Genomic DNA, 19,234 nt, shown 5'->3' on the forward strand with positions numbered 1-19,234 from the left:
CCCGCGCCCCCGCGCCGAGGGGCCCAGGCCGAGGGCCGGCGGCGGCGCCTCGGCCTGGGCTTCGGCCCCGACGGGCGGCCGCAGCACTCCCTCGGCGGCGAGCGCGGCCGCCTTCCTCCTCGGCGCGCCCGCCGCGGGCGGCCTAAACTCGTCCTCGGAGTCGGCCATGGCGGAACGCCCCTCCGACAGCCTCGCCAGCGAGACGAGCGCCTAGAGCGGCGCCGCCCCGCTTGCACGGCGCCGCCTGCAGGCTCCCTCGGCGCGGGCCGCCCAGCGCGCCCCAAGCGGCCCCCCGGCAGGCACCTCGAGCGGCGGGCTCTCGCCTGATCAACGGGCTGCCCTCATGCAGGAAGGGTACCCAGGCCACGGACCCCCGGGCGACCCGCCCAAAGGCCTTGCAGGAGCCAGACTCGCAGGAAGCGAAGTGGCACGGAATGAACCGACACAAAGCGGTGTTTTAAAAGGAGAATGTGTATTCAATCAATACAGATGTATTTTGCACAGCTAGGGCCTGCTGAGTTGGGTATACCTAAGACTAGAGCAGCCTGCCCCATCCCCCACGGAAACCATCCACAAACCGCCAAAGCGAGCTCAGGACAGGCTGATGACAGGACAAGCGGTCCAGAGGCAACCTTGCTCAAAGTAAAGACTGAATACCTGTTGGCTCTGGAAGACTCTGAAAGCCAGTTTTCCATAACACAGGGACTCCCGCAGTACAATCAACCATATAACACATTTTAAAATGGAAGACATTCCCATATGATGCATCCCTGCTCTTTTAGCAGAATGTTTTCAGGACCACCTGGGAACTGAGCTGCTTCCACAAAAACACCAGAAAAAACAGGCCAACTATTTGGGCTAAATTGTCTCTTCGGACAGCAGGCAGCCTCCCAGGATGTACCAGAGCTGCGGGCTCTCGATTCTTTTGGGCCATGGTTTCAATGCTTCTCCAGAACTTTGGCAAGGAGATCATTCAGTCTGTTCACCATCGGCCTGGGGTCATCATTCAGTCCTGCTGCTATCATTGCATTGTCATAGATCTGCAGGAAAAGGAAGGGGCAGTTCAAGAGCAGGAGAAGCTGATGTGGAGATAGGAGCACAGTTATGAAGACAAGGCCCCTCTAGCAAACTCGGCCAAGACTGGGAGACCCAACACAGCCTAGGGGAGCATGAGGAAATGCTAGGAAGGGAGACTGCCCCCTCCCACCACCTGTTTTACTGCTCTCCTCCAAGGAAGGGAAGGAGCAGCAGCAAAGATATCCAATAAAGTGCAGGCAGTGACCACCTGAACCACAATACACGCTCCACAAGCATGCATGAAGATCAATGTTAAAAGTGCCAAGGCTGTTCAGAGCTTAGTCCCAGTCAGCATCTCACTCAGAATAAGGCACGAAAACAGCAGCTACAGCTCACCTGGTCAAGCAGCATGTGGGCCAGCTCAGGCTGCTTCAAGCGCAACTGGTTGAGTTTCTTGATCAGCACGTGCCTGCAGGAGAGACAGAGAGCAGGGCAGCTGCAGGACTCCGCTCAGAGTCCTTTCTCCATGCCAAGTCCCAGGCCCAGCCCAGTCAGCCCTTTCCCCCTTACCCTGTATTTATTTCCAGTGTGGGCTGCAGCATCTGGGCTCGCTCCTCACTGGTCTTGGCCAGCTGCTGCATGCGCAGGAAGTGGCGAGCAGCGCCCATCTCCAGCACGGTAATCATGGCTGGATGCACATCCAGACGCGGAGTCACCTGCAGGAACAGCGGTAAGCAAAGAAGCAATGGTGGAGCCTTTGCAGCACACCAGAGAACAGCCCTCCTCCCGACTTCCACAAAATGCTTCCTGCGTGAAAAAGTGACCCCCCCCCCCACTCGCCAAAGCTAGCGAGTCTCTAAACACCCCGGCTGCTGACAGGATCACACTGACCCACCCCCCTGCTCTCAGCACTTCTCCCAGGCATAGAAAAAGGCATGCCATGTAAAGGGAAGGGGACAATCTCTTGTCCTCACCAGAAATCTATCAGTCAACACTCAGTTCAGTCACTTTGCCCTTTCAGCCAAGAAAAAAACTGGAAAAGGGGGCCGGGGCTCCAGGAAGCCCTGGGCCTGGAAATGACCGGGAGCCCCCGGGTGCTCTTTGAACTGGCTCAGCAGCCCTGTTGGTGGGGCAGAGGCTGAAGGGATGGCTGCCTTCTGGAGCACTCCTGAGACAGAGCCCTGGCAGCAGCTGCCCTCAGACACGCACTTGACCAGGATGCGCCCAGAAGGCCAGACCGCACCACTCTGTCCACTCACCTTGATCGTGGCTACGCGAGAGCCAAGGGCATTCCTCATCCATGCCAGGAGGTCCTCTGCATCCTGGGAACTCAGGCACTCTTCCGCTGCAGGGGGGGCATTGCACTGTCATCGCTGGAACAGGGGCAGGAGGAATGCAGGCTCTGTTCTTTCACTGCCCCTGCTCTCCAGAGAGAACAGCTAAGCCGCTGCTGCGGCTGCCCCAAGGGCGCATGGCTGTTTCCATCTGGTTCACGCACTGGCTCATCCATTTTCCTCCTGCACTAAGTTTCCCACTGCAGAGCCCAAGGCACCAATTTGGGGCCAAAGCCAGCTCAACTATTCACAGGCTGCCCCTCCTCTCCAGTTTACCTGGACGATGCTCCTCAAACTTCTCCTCTTTGTAGTGGTCAACAACGATGTCTGTCTCCACAGACATCAGCTTCTTCTTGTCAAACTGGCGCAGGTGCAGGAGCGTCAGTTCATCAAACTGCTCGTAACAGAACAGCACCTAGTAATGGAAGGGGCAGGCAGGAGGGACTCAGCTTTGAGAAGTGCTGCTGGCTGTGTCAACCCGGGCAGGGCTTGACAGGACAGGACAGGACAGGACAGGACAGGACAGGACGGGGGGGGCCCCGATGGTCAAGATGAACCAAGCTGCTGCTGCAACTGATCCCCAGGGCCATTTTGTCAGGAAATGGGCCTCCAGCACCCTTGACGGGACAGGGACCGGGGCGAGCAAAGAGCGATGATCGCCGTGCTGCAAGCGTCCTGCCTCCCTGCCTGGCTGAGGACAGCTTCGCTTCCTGTGCTGGGGGGACAGGGAGCCACGGAAAGGGCTCAGCGCCCCGCCCCCCGCACTTCCCCACTCTTCCAGCGGGGTTGCCTGCTCACCTCAGCATCCTTCTTCTTCATGGCTTCATAGTATGGGGAGTGCTCAGCCAAGTGGCGATTGGGGGCACACAAGTAATAGATGTTCCTGCTGCCGGCAGGCATGCGGCTGGCATATTCTGAGAGGCTGGTCAGCTGGCCAGGTGGCAGCGTGGAGGACTCATAGCGCAGCAGTTTGGCTATCTCCTCCTAGGAAAGGAAGCGTGTCAGGAAGGAGCCCCATTTGCCCGCCAGAACGCAGCAAGGGCACCCGCCCCAGCGCGCACACCTTGACCTCCTGCTCAGCAATCGTGACAATCCCCTCACGCATAAAGAGGCCAAAGTCCTCAAAGAATTTGGCATATTTCTCAGGGTCCTTCTTGCTCTGCTCTATGAAAAACTTGATCAGCCTCTGCTGTAAGACATCGCGGAGTTTCCTGCAAAAGAAGAGTAATGCCCAGAGAGGGAGAGCGGTGCCCCAGGCCACACACAAGCACCCAGAGCGTGGCCAGGGCAAAGAGCGCATGGCTTGCCAAAATGCAGCTCACGGGTCAGGCACGGCTGGGGTCAGCCTTTCACGAAAGCATGTCTGACTTCAGGGTGTGCAATCAGAGTGAGGCAGGAGTGACATCCCCACCCTGGATGCCCCACAAGTGCCTCTGGCCAATGCTGGCACGGGATACCATGTTCTCTGCACACAGCCGTAATGCTGATGGATGCTCTTGTGCTGAAAAAATGTTTATATTGCTGCTTTCTTTCCTGCTTAGTTTACTGTGCTTGTGCCACATTGGTATGATGTTTTTATTATATGTGTTCTATGCTATATTTTTATTGCATCGCATAAACAGCTCTTCACCATTCAAAAGGCTTTGACTAGTGAGCAATGCAAAAATTAAATAATAGAGACATACAACTGCCACCCACAATAGCAGCACATGAGGACTGGTCTGCTGCTTTCATGCCGCCGTTCCTGGTTCAACTCCCAGCATTTCTGCTGAAAGGAGTCAGTAGCCAGGAAATGCGCAGGAGGCTTCCTCCCCTATCGTCACGCAACCGGAGGGCCACTCCTGACCGTACAAGCAGGCAAAACCAGGCTCGGTGGACTCAGGAAACGTTACTGCCTACTGACCTCCGAGGAAAGCTGGGGCCAGGCCGCTCGCTCACCTGATCAGGGTGCTCTCCTGCAGCAGCTCCCGGCTGAGGTTCAATGGGATATCCTCACTATCCACAACCCCTGCAAGGTGGGGAGGCAGCGGAGTGAGCGTGCACTGGAATCCTGCCCCGCACAGGAACCTCCTGCCTCAGCGTTCCCCTGCCTACCTTTCAAGAAGCGCAGCCACTTGGGCAAAATCTCAGTGGCTTTGGTCAAGATTAGCACCTTGCGACTGTACAGCGCGACACTGGAGCCCAGCTCACGGCTGACATCAAACATGGAAGGCTTCTGAAGGTGCAGGAGAAAATGGATCCCAAGATGAAGCAGCAGGGTCTCCCCTGCCGAACCCCAGCCCAGCTGCAGCAGATGGGCTCCCTGCCCCAGAGATTTCCGACGCCAGACCACTCGAGGAAGACTGCTGCCCTCTGCCACCCACTCACCATCTCTGGCACGTAAAAGATGCTGCGGATGTTGAGTGGCGCATCTGTCTTGTAATGGAGAATATAGCGAGGCTCGTCATAGGACTGGGCAATGAAGCGGTAGAACTCCTTGTGCTGCCAATCCCCAATGTCCTTGGGCTCCATCATCCAGAGAGCCTGAGCAGAAGGATGGAGCAGGCAAGCCTAAGACAAGACAAGCCCGACCCAAGGCAAGGAGAACTCCAAGGGAGCCATGCAGCCGAGGCCCCACATCAGGCAAAGGGGGAACTGCTTCTCCAGAGCTATCCCACCTCCAAAGACAAAGAACAGCCCCTGAACACCACGTCCAATTGGCCATCTTAGGGAACCCTTTCCAGAGCAAGAGGCAGTCTAGGAACCAAGTCACATCACATTAACTCCAGATCCAAAATCTGACTGCTTCAGGGAACTCACAGATGTGAAGTGAGCTCCAACGCAGGGAGAATGGCAAGTTAACACGAACAGCGAGGAAAAGCAATTTGGTTCACCCCAAAAGGCCACTGCGAGAGCACTGCAGCACAAGGACAGCGAAGGAAGGGCAGCCCCAAACCCGCCTCCACAGGCTGACGCAGCTCCCACTTCGCAGGGGAAGGAAACCCAGCCTCACCCTTCACTATTCCAGCTGTGCTCCATGAACACCACAACGGGCACCTCCCCAGCCAGCGCTCCCTGTTCTCCTTACCCAGCCAGGCCACAACTAGCACCCCACGTGGCACAAGGGAGGACGAAGGCCTCCTCGTGGCAGAGAAGAGAGTGTTTGTTCAGGGCCGTAAGCCAGGCCAAGCAGGAGGCAAGATGTGAACTGGCGCTACCTGAAGATGCTGCATAAGGATCTGGCAGCCTCTGCCCACGAAGTACCACCTGGCTCATGGCAGGGCATGCCTGTCTCCATCCCACATCTTACCTGCAAGGTGTTCACACGCTGCCCATTCAGGTAGAGTGGAAAGCTGATGAAGTTGCTGTACTTAGTGATGACATCTAGTGGATGAAAGGGATGCCTGAGCAGCCATGTCAGTAGCTCTCCATGTGCCCACCCCTGCCCCCAGTGATGTTCACCCTGTCGCATGACCTGCAGCACGACCGAGGTGAACAAGGCAGGGTCTCGCCAGGCAGCACACAGCCCTGCAAGGAAAGGAGCTGGGCAAGGTGGGACGTGAAATTCTGGGCCTAAACCACAGAGCCCACAGCTGGCTTGCGTCATTTGCCTCGGGAGTGGGTGGGCTTGTCCACAGAGAGCCTGCTGCAGAGACCGGGCGGTTGCAAGCCCGCCCCGCAGCCAGCTGCCTTCTCATCCCTGCATCTCCAGTGGCCCCTGACAGCACACAGACGCAGGAAGGTGCCTGAACCACACTGTTGGCTTAGCTACTCTGGGGTGGAGAACCTCAAGCCTGGAGCCAAATCTCTTTCAACAATCCTGCACTGGTTTGCCAGTGCTTGATAAGTTTTTCTTCTATTCTAAAAAGCTGAGCTGCCTGAAAGCATCACCCATGGCTTACCTGCTGGCCTAAAAACATTTCAGTGCAACAGGCTGATATTTTTAGGACTTCTGGCCCCTCCCACCACAGAAATGCACCCCCAGGAGCTTCCCCAAAATGGAATCTGGCCCTTAAGTTCAAGAAGTTCCCCACCCCTGATCTAGCCCAACATCTTCCCTGACTGGACGGGGCTCTCTCTCCACGGTCTTGGACAGAAAAAAGTCTCACCTAGTCTTTTAATCAGAAATGTCAGGTACTAAATCATGCAAAGCAATTGGTGCACCACTGCCACCAAGCTAAGGTGCTTCCGCCCCACCTTGCCAAGCTCTGCGGGCCACAAAGGAACCCTGGGAATGCCCAGGAACTGGGGACATAAGCACAAGGGGGATAACAAACAAGCCGCCAGACCTAGTTGCTCACCTCTGACTCGATCTTCACTGGCAAACTCCATGCACTCCTTCTTGAGATGGAGAACTATCTTGGTTCCAGCTTGAACCCCAGAGGCCTCAGATAGCTCAAATGTCCCTGAGCTGGGGAGAGAGGGTTTTGGAAATGTAAGTCATGGGTAAACAAGGGAAGTCCCAGTGACAAATTGTGCAATAACTGGTAACAATATTATCTAGCTCTGCTAAGTCGCAGAACAGAAACAGCCAGCAGGCCATTTGTACACAAAAGCTGAGTGTTGCAGAATCATGCAGTTTTTCAGCACCATCGCAATAAGCTTAGAAAGCCAGCATTTTTATTCCTTCCCTTGTTTGTTTGCTTAGTTTATTCCATTTCTATGCTGCCCCATACAGGTTCTCTGGGCAGCTTACAAAAGTGCACCCCTTTGCTTAACAAATTTCCAAGAAAAGCAGTTGCATTGAAATTGCATATAACAAGAGTCAGCAACTTGGATAGGAATGCGGCAACCAAGGAAGACTGAGTCCGAGGTACACCTTCTAATTCTTTGAGAAGAACCACACAGAGAATCCTGTATGGCACATGCACACACAAAACATTAGCACAGCCAACTCCTTCTAAACAAAGGATGCAGAACTCTGTTTTTGTACGAGCAAGTCCCCAGCAGAGAGAGTGGCTCGTCAGGACACACGGCAGGCCACTGCCTTGCCTCACCCCCATGAGAACAGAAATGCAGCTGCAACTGCTCCCATGCAAACTGTTGTCCTGAGACAAAGGGTGGCAAGGGATCGCGCCCCAATGACTTCCAGGAAGGCGCTCTCAGCAGCTCAACAGATGCCAGGACTCGGACACCAAGGGCTCAGCCCTGTGACCAGGCGGCACATGAGTCGTGCCCTGAGTCAAGTGAGAAAGCAATAGTTTGGGAAAGTAAGATGAAAACCAAGTGTGGCTAGAGGCTCAAATGCAGCTTCCAAAAACAGACCGACTCTTCCACTCACCGAGGGTCTTACAGAAGAACCCAAGTCCCAGGGCTGCCCCCACACTACCACATACAGCACACGCACAAACACCCCCTGCATCTCTTACCCATCCGAGCACCAGCAGTAGCCAGGGCTGCCTGGTGCTGCTAGCTGTGAAAAAACTTCAACCCGATCAGCCACCATAAACGATGAGTAGAAACCCACTCCAAACTGGCCAATTATCTTACTGCTGGCCTCCGCCTGGTTCTGCAGCATGTCCAGAAATGCCTGGGGACGGAAGAGCTCTCCTGAGGTCAGGTTGCCAGCTGTGGATGCGCCCAAGCACTCCATGCTTGCCTTAACCACACAGCATAGCTGGGTTCTGCCAGACACTCTTTCCAAACGCATCTTTGAGAACTCTAGATGCCACCAACTAAGACCAGACCCTCCTCAGGGCACTTATACAATGTTTTAAGAAAGACAGACAAAATCAGGCCATTACAAAACCCAAAACAGCAGCACCTTAAATTGAACTGCGCACTCCCACTGGGCCAAAGCTCTGCCCAGCAGAGCAAATGTGGTTCAGGAAAGTCCCAGAAACTCATGGCTGCTCTGCAGCAGCAGGGATCCCATCCCCTCCATCAAGGCTGCGTGCAAGACCACAGCAGTGGCGAGGACCCGGTGCCTCCTACCACCTTACCTTGGAGCCAGACCGCGCAATGGTGCCCAGATTGGACAGGAGCTCCTCCCGAGTCATCCCAATGCCCGTATCCTGCAAGCAACCAACAGGCAAAGGAACTCAAATCATGGCTAGGACACCAGCATGCCCACACTTCCCAGCTGGGAATGGGCAAGCAACGGGAAAAGAAAGGCTCATTATCAAGCATTTCCTTATCATTGACTCACTGAGAGTCTACCATGAGCTGCAACGACAGCAAAATGCTTGCCGGTTAAATATCACCTTCCAGCGGCATTTTTGCAGGATGAAGCTGGACTGGAGAAAAAGCCAGGATCAAATCCCCCCTCGGCTGTGCAACTTGCTTAGCAGAAACACAAAAACTTCAGAAGACACAAGAAGAGCCAAACCCAGATGGAACAGCAGCCAGGTAGGGCAGCTTTGCCAGGAAATGAGCACACAGCTGAACGCAGTAGCAGAGGGGAGAGGACACAGCAAGATGGGAGGGGGCACGGCAAGCTTTGCTGCCTGGGCAACTGCAGGGCAAGATTACAATGGCTGTCCTGAAAACCAGCGGCCGAAGGCATGGAAAATACACTGTCATCTCCTGGCTAGCTGGACCAAAGGAGAAAGAAACTAATCTGACCCAAACCCCAGCCTCTGGCACAGGCTGGGAAGCTCTCCAACAGCAGTGAGCCCACAATGAAGGTGAACATGCTGTAACGGAAGGAGCAGGGCTGAGGCTGGGGCATGGGAAGAGATACATGCCTGCTGGGTGGATTTTGCACTTAGGCGGCTCTCATGAGGGGCTTCTGAATGATGACCTTAGCACGGAACACCCAAGAACAGCAAGAGTGACAAGAATCTGGGACATGCAGACTTCTATCTGAAGCTGGAATGCTGATTCCAGAACAGAGATGGACCTAATTCCTTAAGGAAAAGCTTCACAGAGACAGCAAATCTCGCTGCCCCACAGGCATCAGCAGGCCTGGTCAAGAAGGAGGCTGCGTGCCTTTCGGCTAGTAGAAGGTGACCACAGAGAACATGTGTAAATAAATAAATAGACTCCCATGGCACCTAGCTTCCTGCTACAATACCTGGATGGTGAGAGTTCCCTTCTTGGAGTCTGTCTCAAGATGAATCTCTAGTTCTGGCAGATCCTTCCCTTCAGACATCAATTTATGGCGCAGCTTTTCCAAAGCATCACTGCCATTAGAGATCAGCTCTCGAATAAACACCTGCAAGAAGTGAACGTGTTAAGTTCTGCAAGTAATTCTCAAATGTGGAACAGTATAACACTGTGGATCAAGAGACAGGTCAGCACCAAAGTCTGCCCAGGGTTACTGCACTGAGACCAACAGGGCACAAAGGTTAAGTGAATCAGATTGTTCCTGGGAAGTCCCATCTTTTGGGTCATGAAGCTCACTTTGTGGTCAGTCACTGACTCTCAGGCTAAACTACTTCATCAGGTTCTTGTGGGAACACACTGGAAAGAAGTAGAATCATGTGCCACCTTTGGCTTCTTAGAGGAAATGATGCAATAAAAGCATAACATATGATCCAGACAGCTGCCCATCGGCACGTGGCAGCAGTGCTCTTGGTGCTCCTGCCCGGGGGAGCCCCGGAGGCCAGGCACAGCGCACAGCCTGCCTACCTCCTTCTCTGAGTACAGGGAGCGGGCCACGATGTCCAGCAGCTTCCGAGTCTCGGCCTGGAACTCGTGAGTGGAGGAGGAGCCTGTAAGGGAACCAGAAGGACGTGTGCTGGCGGCGGTGGCGGCTGCTGGGCCGTGCACCAGGCCGCCGCCCCAGGTCCCCTGCCGCAGCCCAGGAAGGCACGGGGACTCTGCCGAGAGCGGAGGCGCAGCCGACCCACCTGCGATGCTCTCGGGGTGGCTGACCAGCCTGTGCAGCGCCGGCGGCGCCTCCTCGTCCTGGCCGCCATCGCTCCGGGCGGCGCGCGTACTGCACAGGCGCCCGCAGGCCCAGCTCGGAGCGGGCACGCGCGGGGGCAGCGGGAGCGGAGGCCACCTCGGCGCCGCCAAGCAGAAGGCAGGGGCCCGCGACCGGACGGAGGCGGCGCCCGTCCTCTCTCCCCGCCCGGGGCCGGGGCGGGGCAGGCGCCCGGGGAGAGGCCAGGCGCGGCGGCGGCGCCCTCCCGACAGCAGCAGCAACAGCGACCCCAGCCTCCCCATCGCCAGCCGCTCGTTCCCGCGTCCGGCGCGCGCGTGACGTCCGCGCAAGGAGGGGCGCGCGTGTGACGTCACGGAGTCCCCGCCCCCCCGGCCGGTCGCGAGCTGGTCTGCCGCTGCAAGGGACGCGCGGGACTGCGCATGCGCCCGCCGCTTGCGGACCGGCCGGAGGCGAAGGGGGGGCGGGCCGGCTCGGCCTGGCGGCGGCGGAGGAAAAACGATCGGTAAGCCCACCCGGTTGTCCGCGGCGCGGGCGCCTCTGGGCATGGCCAGAGTCCGCCCGGTCGGGCTGCCTGCCCGCCTGCCGGGGTGGTTCCGAGTGACCTTTGCCTTCGCGGGCGACCCAGGAAGACCCGAGGTCGGGCTCGGGAAGCATCCTCTTGCGGCGTGCGCCTCCTGGGGGGAGCCCCGTGGCCTCCACAGGGCCTGCTCCCAGGTAAGCGCCCGTCCTGGGATCGCGGCCTGAAGGGTCGAAGCAGCGCCTGCAATCGGCGCCTTCTGGCCGCTGCCTTTACTGGAGGGTGAGTCCTGCGCAGTCATCCCTGTGGGTGGCCCCAAAGGAGCCAGGGTGGCAAGAACTAGGGCTGCACAGGACAGGTGCTTCTTGCTCTGATCGCTGTGTCTCCACAAGCCACGTTCTGCGCCAATCTGTCTGTCAATGGCTGGATGCTTTCTCGGGGCTTGGCAGCAGCAGGCCTCTGCAGAACAGCTGTTGGGGAACCGCAGCCAGGGATGATTCCTGCCCAGCTCACGTACTCCTTGTGGGCACTGGGGCATTCTATTTGCCTTTGTGGAAATGAGCTGCTGACAGGATTGGTCCTCAGTCTGATTCAGTAGGTCCCTTCTTATGTGAGATAGGATTCAGATAAGCCAGAATGGAGAACAAGGACTTGGAGGCAGAGATCCACCCGCTCAAGAATGAAGAGTGCAAAGCCATCGAGGGCCCAGCCAAGTGTGCTGAGAAGGAAGGAGGAGCCTCAAGAAAGTCTGGCCGGCTCTCACGATGGCGCACAGCAGCCTTTTTCCTCTCTCTCTTCCTCTGCCTGCTGGTGGTGTTTGCCTTCTCTTTCATCATCCCATGTCCTGTAAGGCCCATTTCCCAGAGGACATGGCACAGAACTTACGACAACGCAGGTGAATTCCTGGGCAGAGGGCTCTGACAGCTTCCCATCTGGCCAGGGTGTGAGCACTCTGTGGCCCCCACTGAAGTGCTCAGTTCCAGCATTTGGTTCTGGTCTTTTGCAGCCACGTACACATTCCTGGCAGTGGCAGATGTGGACAAGGACAGAGTGCAGGATGTCCTCTTTGCCTTCAAAGCGGCTGCTGCGGGCGAGCTCAACAGCAGCAGTGGTGTGAACAGCTCTTGCTCAGATGCAGGTCAGGGCCTGGGAAGCTGGGTTCTGGGGCTCAGGATGCTCCGTGGGGGCAGGACCAGAAGGCAACGTCAGGCCTCTAGTGCCAAGTGTGCCGATTCTCCTTCCTCCTCCTCCCTCTCTGCAGGCTTTGCCACCCCATGTGCCTTTGTGGCTGCTCACTCAGGAACAAATGGGAGCACCCTCTGGCAGAGGCCCGTGGCCAAAGACCTCCTCTGGATGGACTGCTCAGCCGAACAAGAGGACAGCCCAGCTTGCCTTCTTATAGGAAAGCCAGATTTTCTAGCTGCCCTCGACTTAGAGACAGGTAGGTCTTGCCAGCATCTCTGCAGGCAGGGAGAGCAATGCCAACCATTGTTCATTCTGAACCTTCAGTGGGTGGGTTCAGAAACAGGTGTGCAGACACAACTCCTTGTGAAGGGGAATTCTCACAGAGAAATTAGGCGCATGAATCACTGTTAGAACTGCTGCGTGGCGTTTACTTCCCTTACTCTGGCTGTGCTCAGCACATAGGAGGAGAGCTCGGCTCCAGGCAGGCCCTGCGGAGAAGGTGTCTTGTTTCTGCTCTGTCAGCCAAGTGAGTTACCAGGCGGGCTGAACTCTCTGTTGCGGGGAGTCAGCCAGTCTGAAAGCCAGCTAGGACACACAGTGACTTTGATGGCTGCTGCCACAGAAAGTTAGCTGGAAAGTATTCTTTCTGAAAAACGCTCGGATCGGCTTTTCTGTGGCTGCCATGCAGCCTTCGGTTTTTCAGGCCATCCCAGGCAGACGCCCCTCTGGTGGGTTCAAGATCCTTTGGCATCCCAAGTAAAGCAATGCGCCAGGCCGGGCTGTGCTTACGGGGAGCTTTATTGAGTAACTTGTGCCAGCACGTTACCAATCAGCTGGAATGGACAGTCAGCAAAGCTGGCAGTGTGAGCAAGCGGTCCAAATAAAGAGGGGCTGGGCAAGTGCTTGTTTACTGCTGGATTGCATTTGCAGCACCCCATCAGGCCGTGAAGCTCAGCATTCCTGACACACGGGTTCCAAGTTCACTGGCTTTCACATCCTTAGCCAGTTACAATAAAGTGTATTGTCTCCCCCTGACAAGTTCCACGGTAGCTAAGGAACCTCCTGATAAGCAAGGTTATGGGGTGGGGGGGGGGACACATTTGCATAAGCCCCAGATAGGCCTGAAATGTAAGCGAGCAAAGAGCTGGGCTGCAGGTTGTGTTACGGTCGGTCTTCGATAGCAAACACCTGCTTATGCCTTTGCATGATGTTCCATGGCCATCCTTCACCCCTCTTCCCCAACAAGAGGCCTCTGCCAGGCACGGTGGAGGACCCTACCAGCCGATGGACCTGGCGTTGCGCTGTGCTCCCGTTGTTCCTTGGCTCTGCAGCCAAAGGAAATGAGCCCAGCCCACCAGAGGGAGGGGCAGCTGGAAAGGCCCTCCAGCCTCCTCTTAGCAGCCATTCATTGTGCCAGTGCGGGAGATGGGATTGCCCCTGGCACCTCCCCGTCCTTTTCCCTGGCAGCTGGAGTAGAAGGGCTGTCATGCTAGCATCCTGCTTGTGGGATTTTCCCAGGCTTCCGGCTGAACGATTTATGGATTTGAATACATTAGGCAGCGTCATAGCATTTCAGAAACCACTGCAGTCTGGCTAGCCAGTGTGAGAACAGAATGCTGGGTTAGAGGGCCTTTCTTCTGACCCCACGTGGCTCTTGCATTGTCCCAACTATAAATCCTGTGTGCTCACTTAGCGACGGAGCAGGGACCCTTATCCAGGGCAAGCAGAGCTTTCCTGGGAATATCAGCTCTCATTGTAGAAAGTAGCCACCCTTTTCGTTGCAAAAATATGCAGGACCAGACAGTGTCTCCTCAGAAACTAAAGGATCACCATTTATCCCTGCACATGATAAGCTGCAAGAGTTAGAATTTGCAGACTGGGCTTCCTCATACAAGAGGGAGCTGGCTGGACCTCACGGCCTCCCCTGAAGTATCATCTGCTAGGACATCTCAGCCTGCAAGGGTGATGGAGCAGATCACAGACATCTGGAAACATGCAATCCGGTCTAGCAGGGTCCTGTCCATGGGGACGCCTGTCCAGCATCAAGCATGTGGCAGGCAGCAAGGTTGCCCATGGACCTGGCAGCTTGTCCAGAACTGGGGATCCTGGAGAGGTTGTGATGTGCTGGACATAGCTGCATGGGGCAGCCATCTTGAAGAGGAGGAGGGTGGGGGCCAGGAGTGGGGTCAGTGACAGCAGCTGGGCTGCCTGGATCTAATTCCAGGGGCTCCACAGTTAATGGAGCTGTGTCCATTTCAGTTCAGTCCAAGTTTACCAGGAAGAACATTTGTGAGCCTGCTCCCGTGTAGCTCCAACAGAGGCTGAAAAAAGGGGCCAGATCTAGTAAAGCTAGATCTAGTAAAGCTTTCTCATCACCGTGTTTGTCCTGCTCACTTCCCAGGCCAGACCCTGTGGCAGAGGGCAGCCAACTTTGGAGCGAATTCTACAGTGCTAAGTCCCTTGTTGAAGGTCCCGGATGTCAGTGGGGACGGTGTGCCCGACCTCTTGGTCTTCGCAGCGGTGGGAGAGGAGGTGAGGCACGGGGAGCCACAGGCACCAGGCCTGGCCCCGGGCACAGCAGTGTCAGTGTTGCTGAGCAGCTGCTCTGCCGTTCTTCGCGGTCTCTGCAGATCAAAAGCTGCTTCCACTCGGGGAAGGATGGCACCCAGATTGGCTTCAGCGGCAGCTTCCGTGTGCCGGGCAGGACTGGCCACCTCCTGCAGGTCACCCCGGCTGGCGCCCACTACGTTCTCTTCCGCACAGGTGAGCGCGGGGCCTTCGAGAGACGGGCAGCAGCCTCGTGGCCCAAGCACCCCCCGTTGAGAGACGGGTCCTGGCCTGCTGGGCGGCCAGCAGAGCTCCTGGCCCCTCGGCAGCACTCGCTGGCTCACCTGGGTGCCTTTTCCCGCTGCAGCGAAGGCCCTCTATGGCTACTCCCTGGATGAGATTTACCAGGCGGCACTCAATTCATCGGCGCGTGGCCAGCCCGGCCTGAAGAGGGATCCGCGCTGGGAGCTGGCTGTTGACAGAGCTACCCACCAAGTCTCCTTGCCCAGGTACAGGTGGCAGCTGCAGGGCTGCCGAGCGGGAGGGTCTTGGCACAGGGAGGGCCTCGAGGCTGGCAAAGGGAGGCGTAGGCCGGCCCCTGCAACTGCCGGGGTGCTTTTCAGGAGCCAGCGAGCGGGGGAGCGGGTCCTCCATGCGCCTCAGGCCAGCCCGGCTGAGGCTGCTCTCCAAAGTGTCCTTTTCTGAAGCACCTCCCGGCTGGGGGCAGGCGGCCATTCGTTGACGCTGCTGCAGAAGCGCATTTGGTGGTTCTGACTGCAGCTGCTGCTTCATGTTTTCCTATGACAAACTGGAATTTATTCCCCGCTCTAGAGCAGCGCAGGCACAGGAGGAAGGGTTGTTTAGGTGGCTCACAGCTTGACTTCTGCACGAGGCTTCCTAAAGCAAGGGCCGAGGAAAGTCCTCTACACAAGCCCCTTGAGAGCAGCGGCTCCGCTTCCCCCCTGCAGCCCGGAGCCGCAACAAGTACTTGGGACATGTTGGCACAGCAAGACTTGTCTTTGCAGCGGTGCTGCGGGGCAGGTGGCTCTCCTGTTGTTGTTGGACTCGATCTCCCATCACCATTGCCCGTGCTGGCTAGCTGTGACTGGGGCTGCCGGAGGGAGCAGGGAGGAGGAGGGAAGGAGCCCCGAGGGGCTCCTGGGAAGCACAGCATGGGACAGTCCCAGTAATGCTGTTCTCTGCCCTGAGCTTTCAAGAGGCTCTGGCAGTGGCAGGAGTAGCGGTCAACCTTCAGTCTGCGTATCATTTCCACAAGAACTGGAGCTTTATAAACAAAAGATGTGAGCCACGTCTTTTCCTGGCTACATGGGGGACCCTGCCAGGGCACGTTGGAGGCAGCCAGTGGGCCTGCAAATCCACCATCCCCTGGCAAGCTGTGCCATCGAAAGGCCCGGCTGGGCCTGAGCTCTTCAGCGTCCCTCGTGTTTCCTCCGCACGTAGCTCCGGAGATATCCACTACTTGACAAAAATGCCTGCGAAACTGGGGACCAACCTGTTGGTTGCGAGGTCGTCTGTGCTGGAGCTGGTGGATGGACAGCACCTGGGTTCCGTGTGGGTTGCTGACATACCGCACATCATGAGGTAACACGGGCCCTGGAGCCGGCAAGGGGGCACCCGGCGCAGTGTCCTCTTCGGGAGGTGCCCTTGCGGTCGTCCTCACGGGGGCCAGGCGCCTGGCGTCTGCCACCGACTCCACAGGCGCGTCCGGTGCACTCTCTTTGTCACGTGCTGAGCTGCAGCTCAGGCTTGGAGGAAGAAGAACAAAGCGTGGCCGGGAGCCGCGTTCCCTTCCCCTTCTTGCAGCTAAGTGCCCTGGGAGCCGGAGCGCAGGGAGCTGCCTCGGGGCGGGGGGCAGGCCAGAGCCGTGGATCCCCGAAGCCCACCAGCGCCACCATACCTGGCGTATGACCGCCTCCTCACGTTCTCTTGCAGCGAGCCAGTACTCGGGGCATACAGTGCCGATGCGGTTGATGTTATCACTGAAAGCAGAGTCTCGGCCAGCAAGAAGAAGGTTTGTTGCAGAGCGGAGCTGGGCCTCCTCGGGGGGCCCCCAGTCACTGCTTGCAAGAGCAGTAGAACAAATTGGGTGGTAACTCGTTCTCACAGCTCTTCTGTCGCAGGCACCAGAGCCTGGTCTTAAAGGGCTTGCCTGAAAGCACAAGGAAGCCCCTGAGGAAATCACCCCTTTACCCTCCAGCCCCTCTTCCCAGAGTTCAGTCACTGAGCAAGCTTCTGTTGCTGGAGGCCTGGGCAGCCGAACACGTGGATGTCTAGAAACGCGGTGGCAGAGGCTGCCTCTCGTCTTCTCCGAGAAGCATGGGGAACGATGCTAGTTGTGGCCTGTGCTTGGCCTTCCCTGCTCTGCCGTGCAGCGGAGAGAGGCCGCCCCCATTGCCAGGTGGGCTGGCCATCAGCACCCACGTGGATGGAGTGCCAGGGCCTGAGGCCACCCCAGCTGAGGGGGACATTCTCCCTGCAGGTCATGATTGTGGAGAGCAGATCAGGAGACATCAAGTGGCAGGTGGAGCTGTCCCAAGGAGCGTGGACTCCCAGGCCTGCCAGCTTGGCCACAACGGATCACAGATCTGCCTTCCTCTTCTGGGGCACGTATGAGGGGGACACAAATGGAACTGTGAGTAGGGAGTGGCCTGCGGGGGAAGGGGAAGCGGGAAGGCTGCCTGCTTTCGTGGGGCTCCCCGTGGCTGTGGCAGTGCCTCCAGGTGGACCCCAGGAGGGCTTCATGCAATGTTAGCAGTGAGATGCCGGATCCTCCTTGCTGTGGGGGGAGGGGAGGGGAGGGGATGGGAGAGGGGAGGTCTGAATCCAGCCACAGAGCAGCCATGGGGCAGAGGGCTTACTAGGTGTTCCTGTTCTGCCTATTGGTGTGTTCCCCCTGGGGATCCCCCCCAGAAGACCTTCTGTCTTCATAACAGAGACCACAGGCGAGGCCTTGCTGGGGCTGGCTGTGGGGGCAGCTGGGCTGGGAGAAAATGGCCCCAGTCCCATGTGGGCAGAGCAGCAGTGAGTGGACTCCTGCCTGCTGGACCCAGCAGGAGCCGCCGTGCACATGCCAGCCGGCCTTCTGGGCAGCCGCAGCTCCATGATGTGGCTTCTGCAGAAATTGTCAAATCGGCTCTGGCAGAATGCCTGGGGCTCTTCGTCCAGCTCTTGGCTCCCTAAACGCCTCTGGTGAAGGGGACGTCCGCTCAGCCGCCGCGTGGTGGCTTGCACATAACACGGAGCGGCCCACCTTCTCAGGCAGCTGCTCCACACGTTCTCCTGGTGTGGCCGTGAGTGCGCCGGAGCCGGTTCCACAATGCTGCCCTCCAGTCGCAAGGAAGCCGTGCAGCCCCAGACGAGTGCACTCTGCCTCTCCTGCCGGGCTGCAGCCGTGCCCTTCTCTTGGCTCCAGGCATCCGAGGAGGGGGCTCTGCAGCCGCACCTGTACCTGTTCCACCCCTCCCTCCCCAACGTGCTCCTGGACATGAGCAGCAGCACGGAGCCCATCGCGGCCTTTGAAGGTAAGGGCCCCGCGCCACGTCCCGCACCCAGTGCCCCCCCGAGAACGGTGCCGCCACTGCCTCCCTCCTCCGCTTGCAGGGGTGCTGTTCGAGCGGAGCCGCCACGCCTGCTACGTGCTGCTGACCGGGCCCCGTGTGGGCAGTGCGCCCGGCAGCATCGTGCTGTCCAAGCGGAAGCTGAAGGAGGACGTGGTCGGCAGCCGCGTCATCTGGCTCAGCTCCTTGGCCCCGGACACAGAGCAGCACGTGCGGGAGCGCTTCCTCCGGATGAGGTACCGCAGCCTCCGGTGAGCGGGGTGGCACGGCAGAGATGGACCAGCTGGCCCAGCAGCCCCGGGGGGGCCAAGTCCTGTGCCCTGGTGGAGGCGGAGCCTGCTGCCGTCCCAGCGCCCCAGCCCAAGAAGACTGCCTGGATGGAGCGGGGAGCCTGGCGCGGGGACGGGGACGGGGTGCCCCCAGCGCTCTCTTGCCCCCATCCTGGAGGCAGTGCTGTGGTGGGTGGCGCCGGGCTGGACTGAGGGGACATGCTGGTGGCTCCTGCTTCCCAGGCCTGCGTTCCCTGCCTCTGGGCGGCTCTGAAGCAACTCTCCGCAGGCGCCTTCCTTCTCAGGGCAAGAGCACCGAGCCTGTGACCAGGGCGCCGGGCAGTCCCTTGCCTAGCGTTTCGCCCGTGGACAGCTGTGGCTGCGGCCACTGCCACTGTCACCGCTGCTGCTGTGGATGGGTTTCCTGCTCCAGCTGCAGGCCCACCAGAGCACGTCCCTGGGGGGGGGGCCTTCCGCAACCTGCTGCTGGGAGAGGCCCCCAGCCTCCCTCTGCCACTGGCCTTTGCCTGGGGGGCTTCTGAAGCTGGCAAGGGAGGGACCCCTTTTGAAGGTGCTGCGTGGGCAGCCCTCACCTCTGCTTGGCAGGAGCAAGGCTGCCTCCCAGCCCTTCATACCAGCTGCCTTCTCTGCCGTGATCAGCTTCAGCTGTGGCCTCTCTGTTCGGCCTTGATTCAGTTGTCCGTGGTGGCGGTGGCGGCTTCAGGCAGGCGGCTGTGAGCTCCCGTGTCCTACACTTGCAGTGCCCTGGAAGGTAGACCAGCTGCCTGCCTCCATCGTGGCTTCAATAAAGCCTCTGTTTTGTCCACTCTGAAATGCAGCACTTTGCTTCTCTGTGGCTGTCCTGAGCTGCTGCACTGCAGGCTGGAGGGCCCCGTCCTCCCCGGCAGGCCAGGCCTGCTTTTAGCCAGACGGGCCACTAGAAGGTGCTGCCCTCCTTGGAGAACCGGGTGGCTCCC

General features: G+C 58.2%; 3 protein-coding genes across 6 annotated transcripts in view; 1 reads left to right on the forward strand and 2 right to left on the reverse strand.

Moving 5' to 3' along the window:
• Positions 1 to 168, reverse strand: part of SLX4 (SLX4 structure-specific endonuclease subunit) — a 9,400-nt gene extending 9,232 nt beyond the window's left edge. The window contains exon 1 of the mRNA XM_044433633.1: positions 30 to 168. Within this exon, the coding sequence (XP_044289568.1) occupies positions 30 to 168 (139 nt within the window). The remainder of the gene's footprint in view (positions 1 to 29) is intronic.
• Positions 169 to 453: 285 nt separating this feature from the next.
• On the reverse strand, positions 454 to 10,473 carry TRAP1 (TNF receptor associated protein 1). The gene is made up of 17 exons (XM_044433549.1): positions 10,124 to 10,473; positions 9,903 to 9,985; positions 9,346 to 9,486; positions 8,273 to 8,344; positions 7,700 to 7,860; positions 6,632 to 6,741; positions 5,641 to 5,714; positions 4,719 to 4,874; positions 4,446 to 4,566; positions 4,290 to 4,359; positions 3,415 to 3,562; positions 3,150 to 3,335; positions 2,628 to 2,766; positions 2,277 to 2,362; positions 1,588 to 1,733; positions 1,414 to 1,486; positions 454 to 1,040 (listed from the first exon to the last, which is right to left on the reverse strand). The coding sequence occupies exons 1-17, from the start codon at positions 10,440 to 10,442 to the stop codon at positions 939 to 941; spliced, it is 2,187 nt and encodes a 728-aa protein (XP_044289484.1). The 5' UTR covers positions 10,443 to 10,473; the 3' UTR covers positions 454 to 938.
• Positions 10,474 to 10,593: 120 nt separating this feature from the next.
• FAM234A (family with sequence similarity 234 member A) lies at positions 10,594 to 19,091 on the forward strand. 4 transcript variants are annotated; one of them, XM_044433551.1, is made up of 12 exons: positions 10,594 to 10,663; positions 11,298 to 11,573; positions 11,685 to 11,816; positions 11,940 to 12,119; positions 14,265 to 14,395; positions 14,494 to 14,626; positions 14,778 to 14,919; positions 15,872 to 16,012; positions 16,364 to 16,442; positions 16,911 to 17,063; positions 17,844 to 17,952; positions 18,032 to 19,091. In XM_044433551.1, the coding sequence occupies exons 2-12, from the start codon at positions 11,315 to 11,317 to the stop codon at positions 18,241 to 18,243; spliced, it is 1,671 nt and encodes a 556-aa protein (XP_044289486.1). In that variant the 5' UTR covers positions 10,594 to 10,663; positions 11,298 to 11,314; the 3' UTR covers positions 18,244 to 19,091. The 4 variants fall into 4 exon arrangements, with proteins under 4 accessions (XP_044289486.1, XP_044289487.1, XP_044289485.1 ...); XM_044433552.1 differs by lacking the exon at positions 10,594 to 10,663 and adding an exon at positions 10,699 to 10,875; XM_044433550.1 differs by lacking the exon at positions 10,594 to 10,663 and adding an exon at positions 10,882 to 10,960.
• The last annotated feature ends 143 nt before the right edge of the window (positions 19,092 to 19,234 follow it).

This window comes from Varanus komodoensis, unplaced genomic scaffold (genome assembly GCF_004798865.1).
Source record: "Varanus komodoensis strain SLA01 unplaced genomic scaffold, ASM479886v1 scaffold26, whole genome shotgun sequence".
Taxonomy (NCBI): Eukaryota; Metazoa; Chordata; class Lepidosauria; order Squamata; family Varanidae; genus Varanus; species Varanus komodoensis.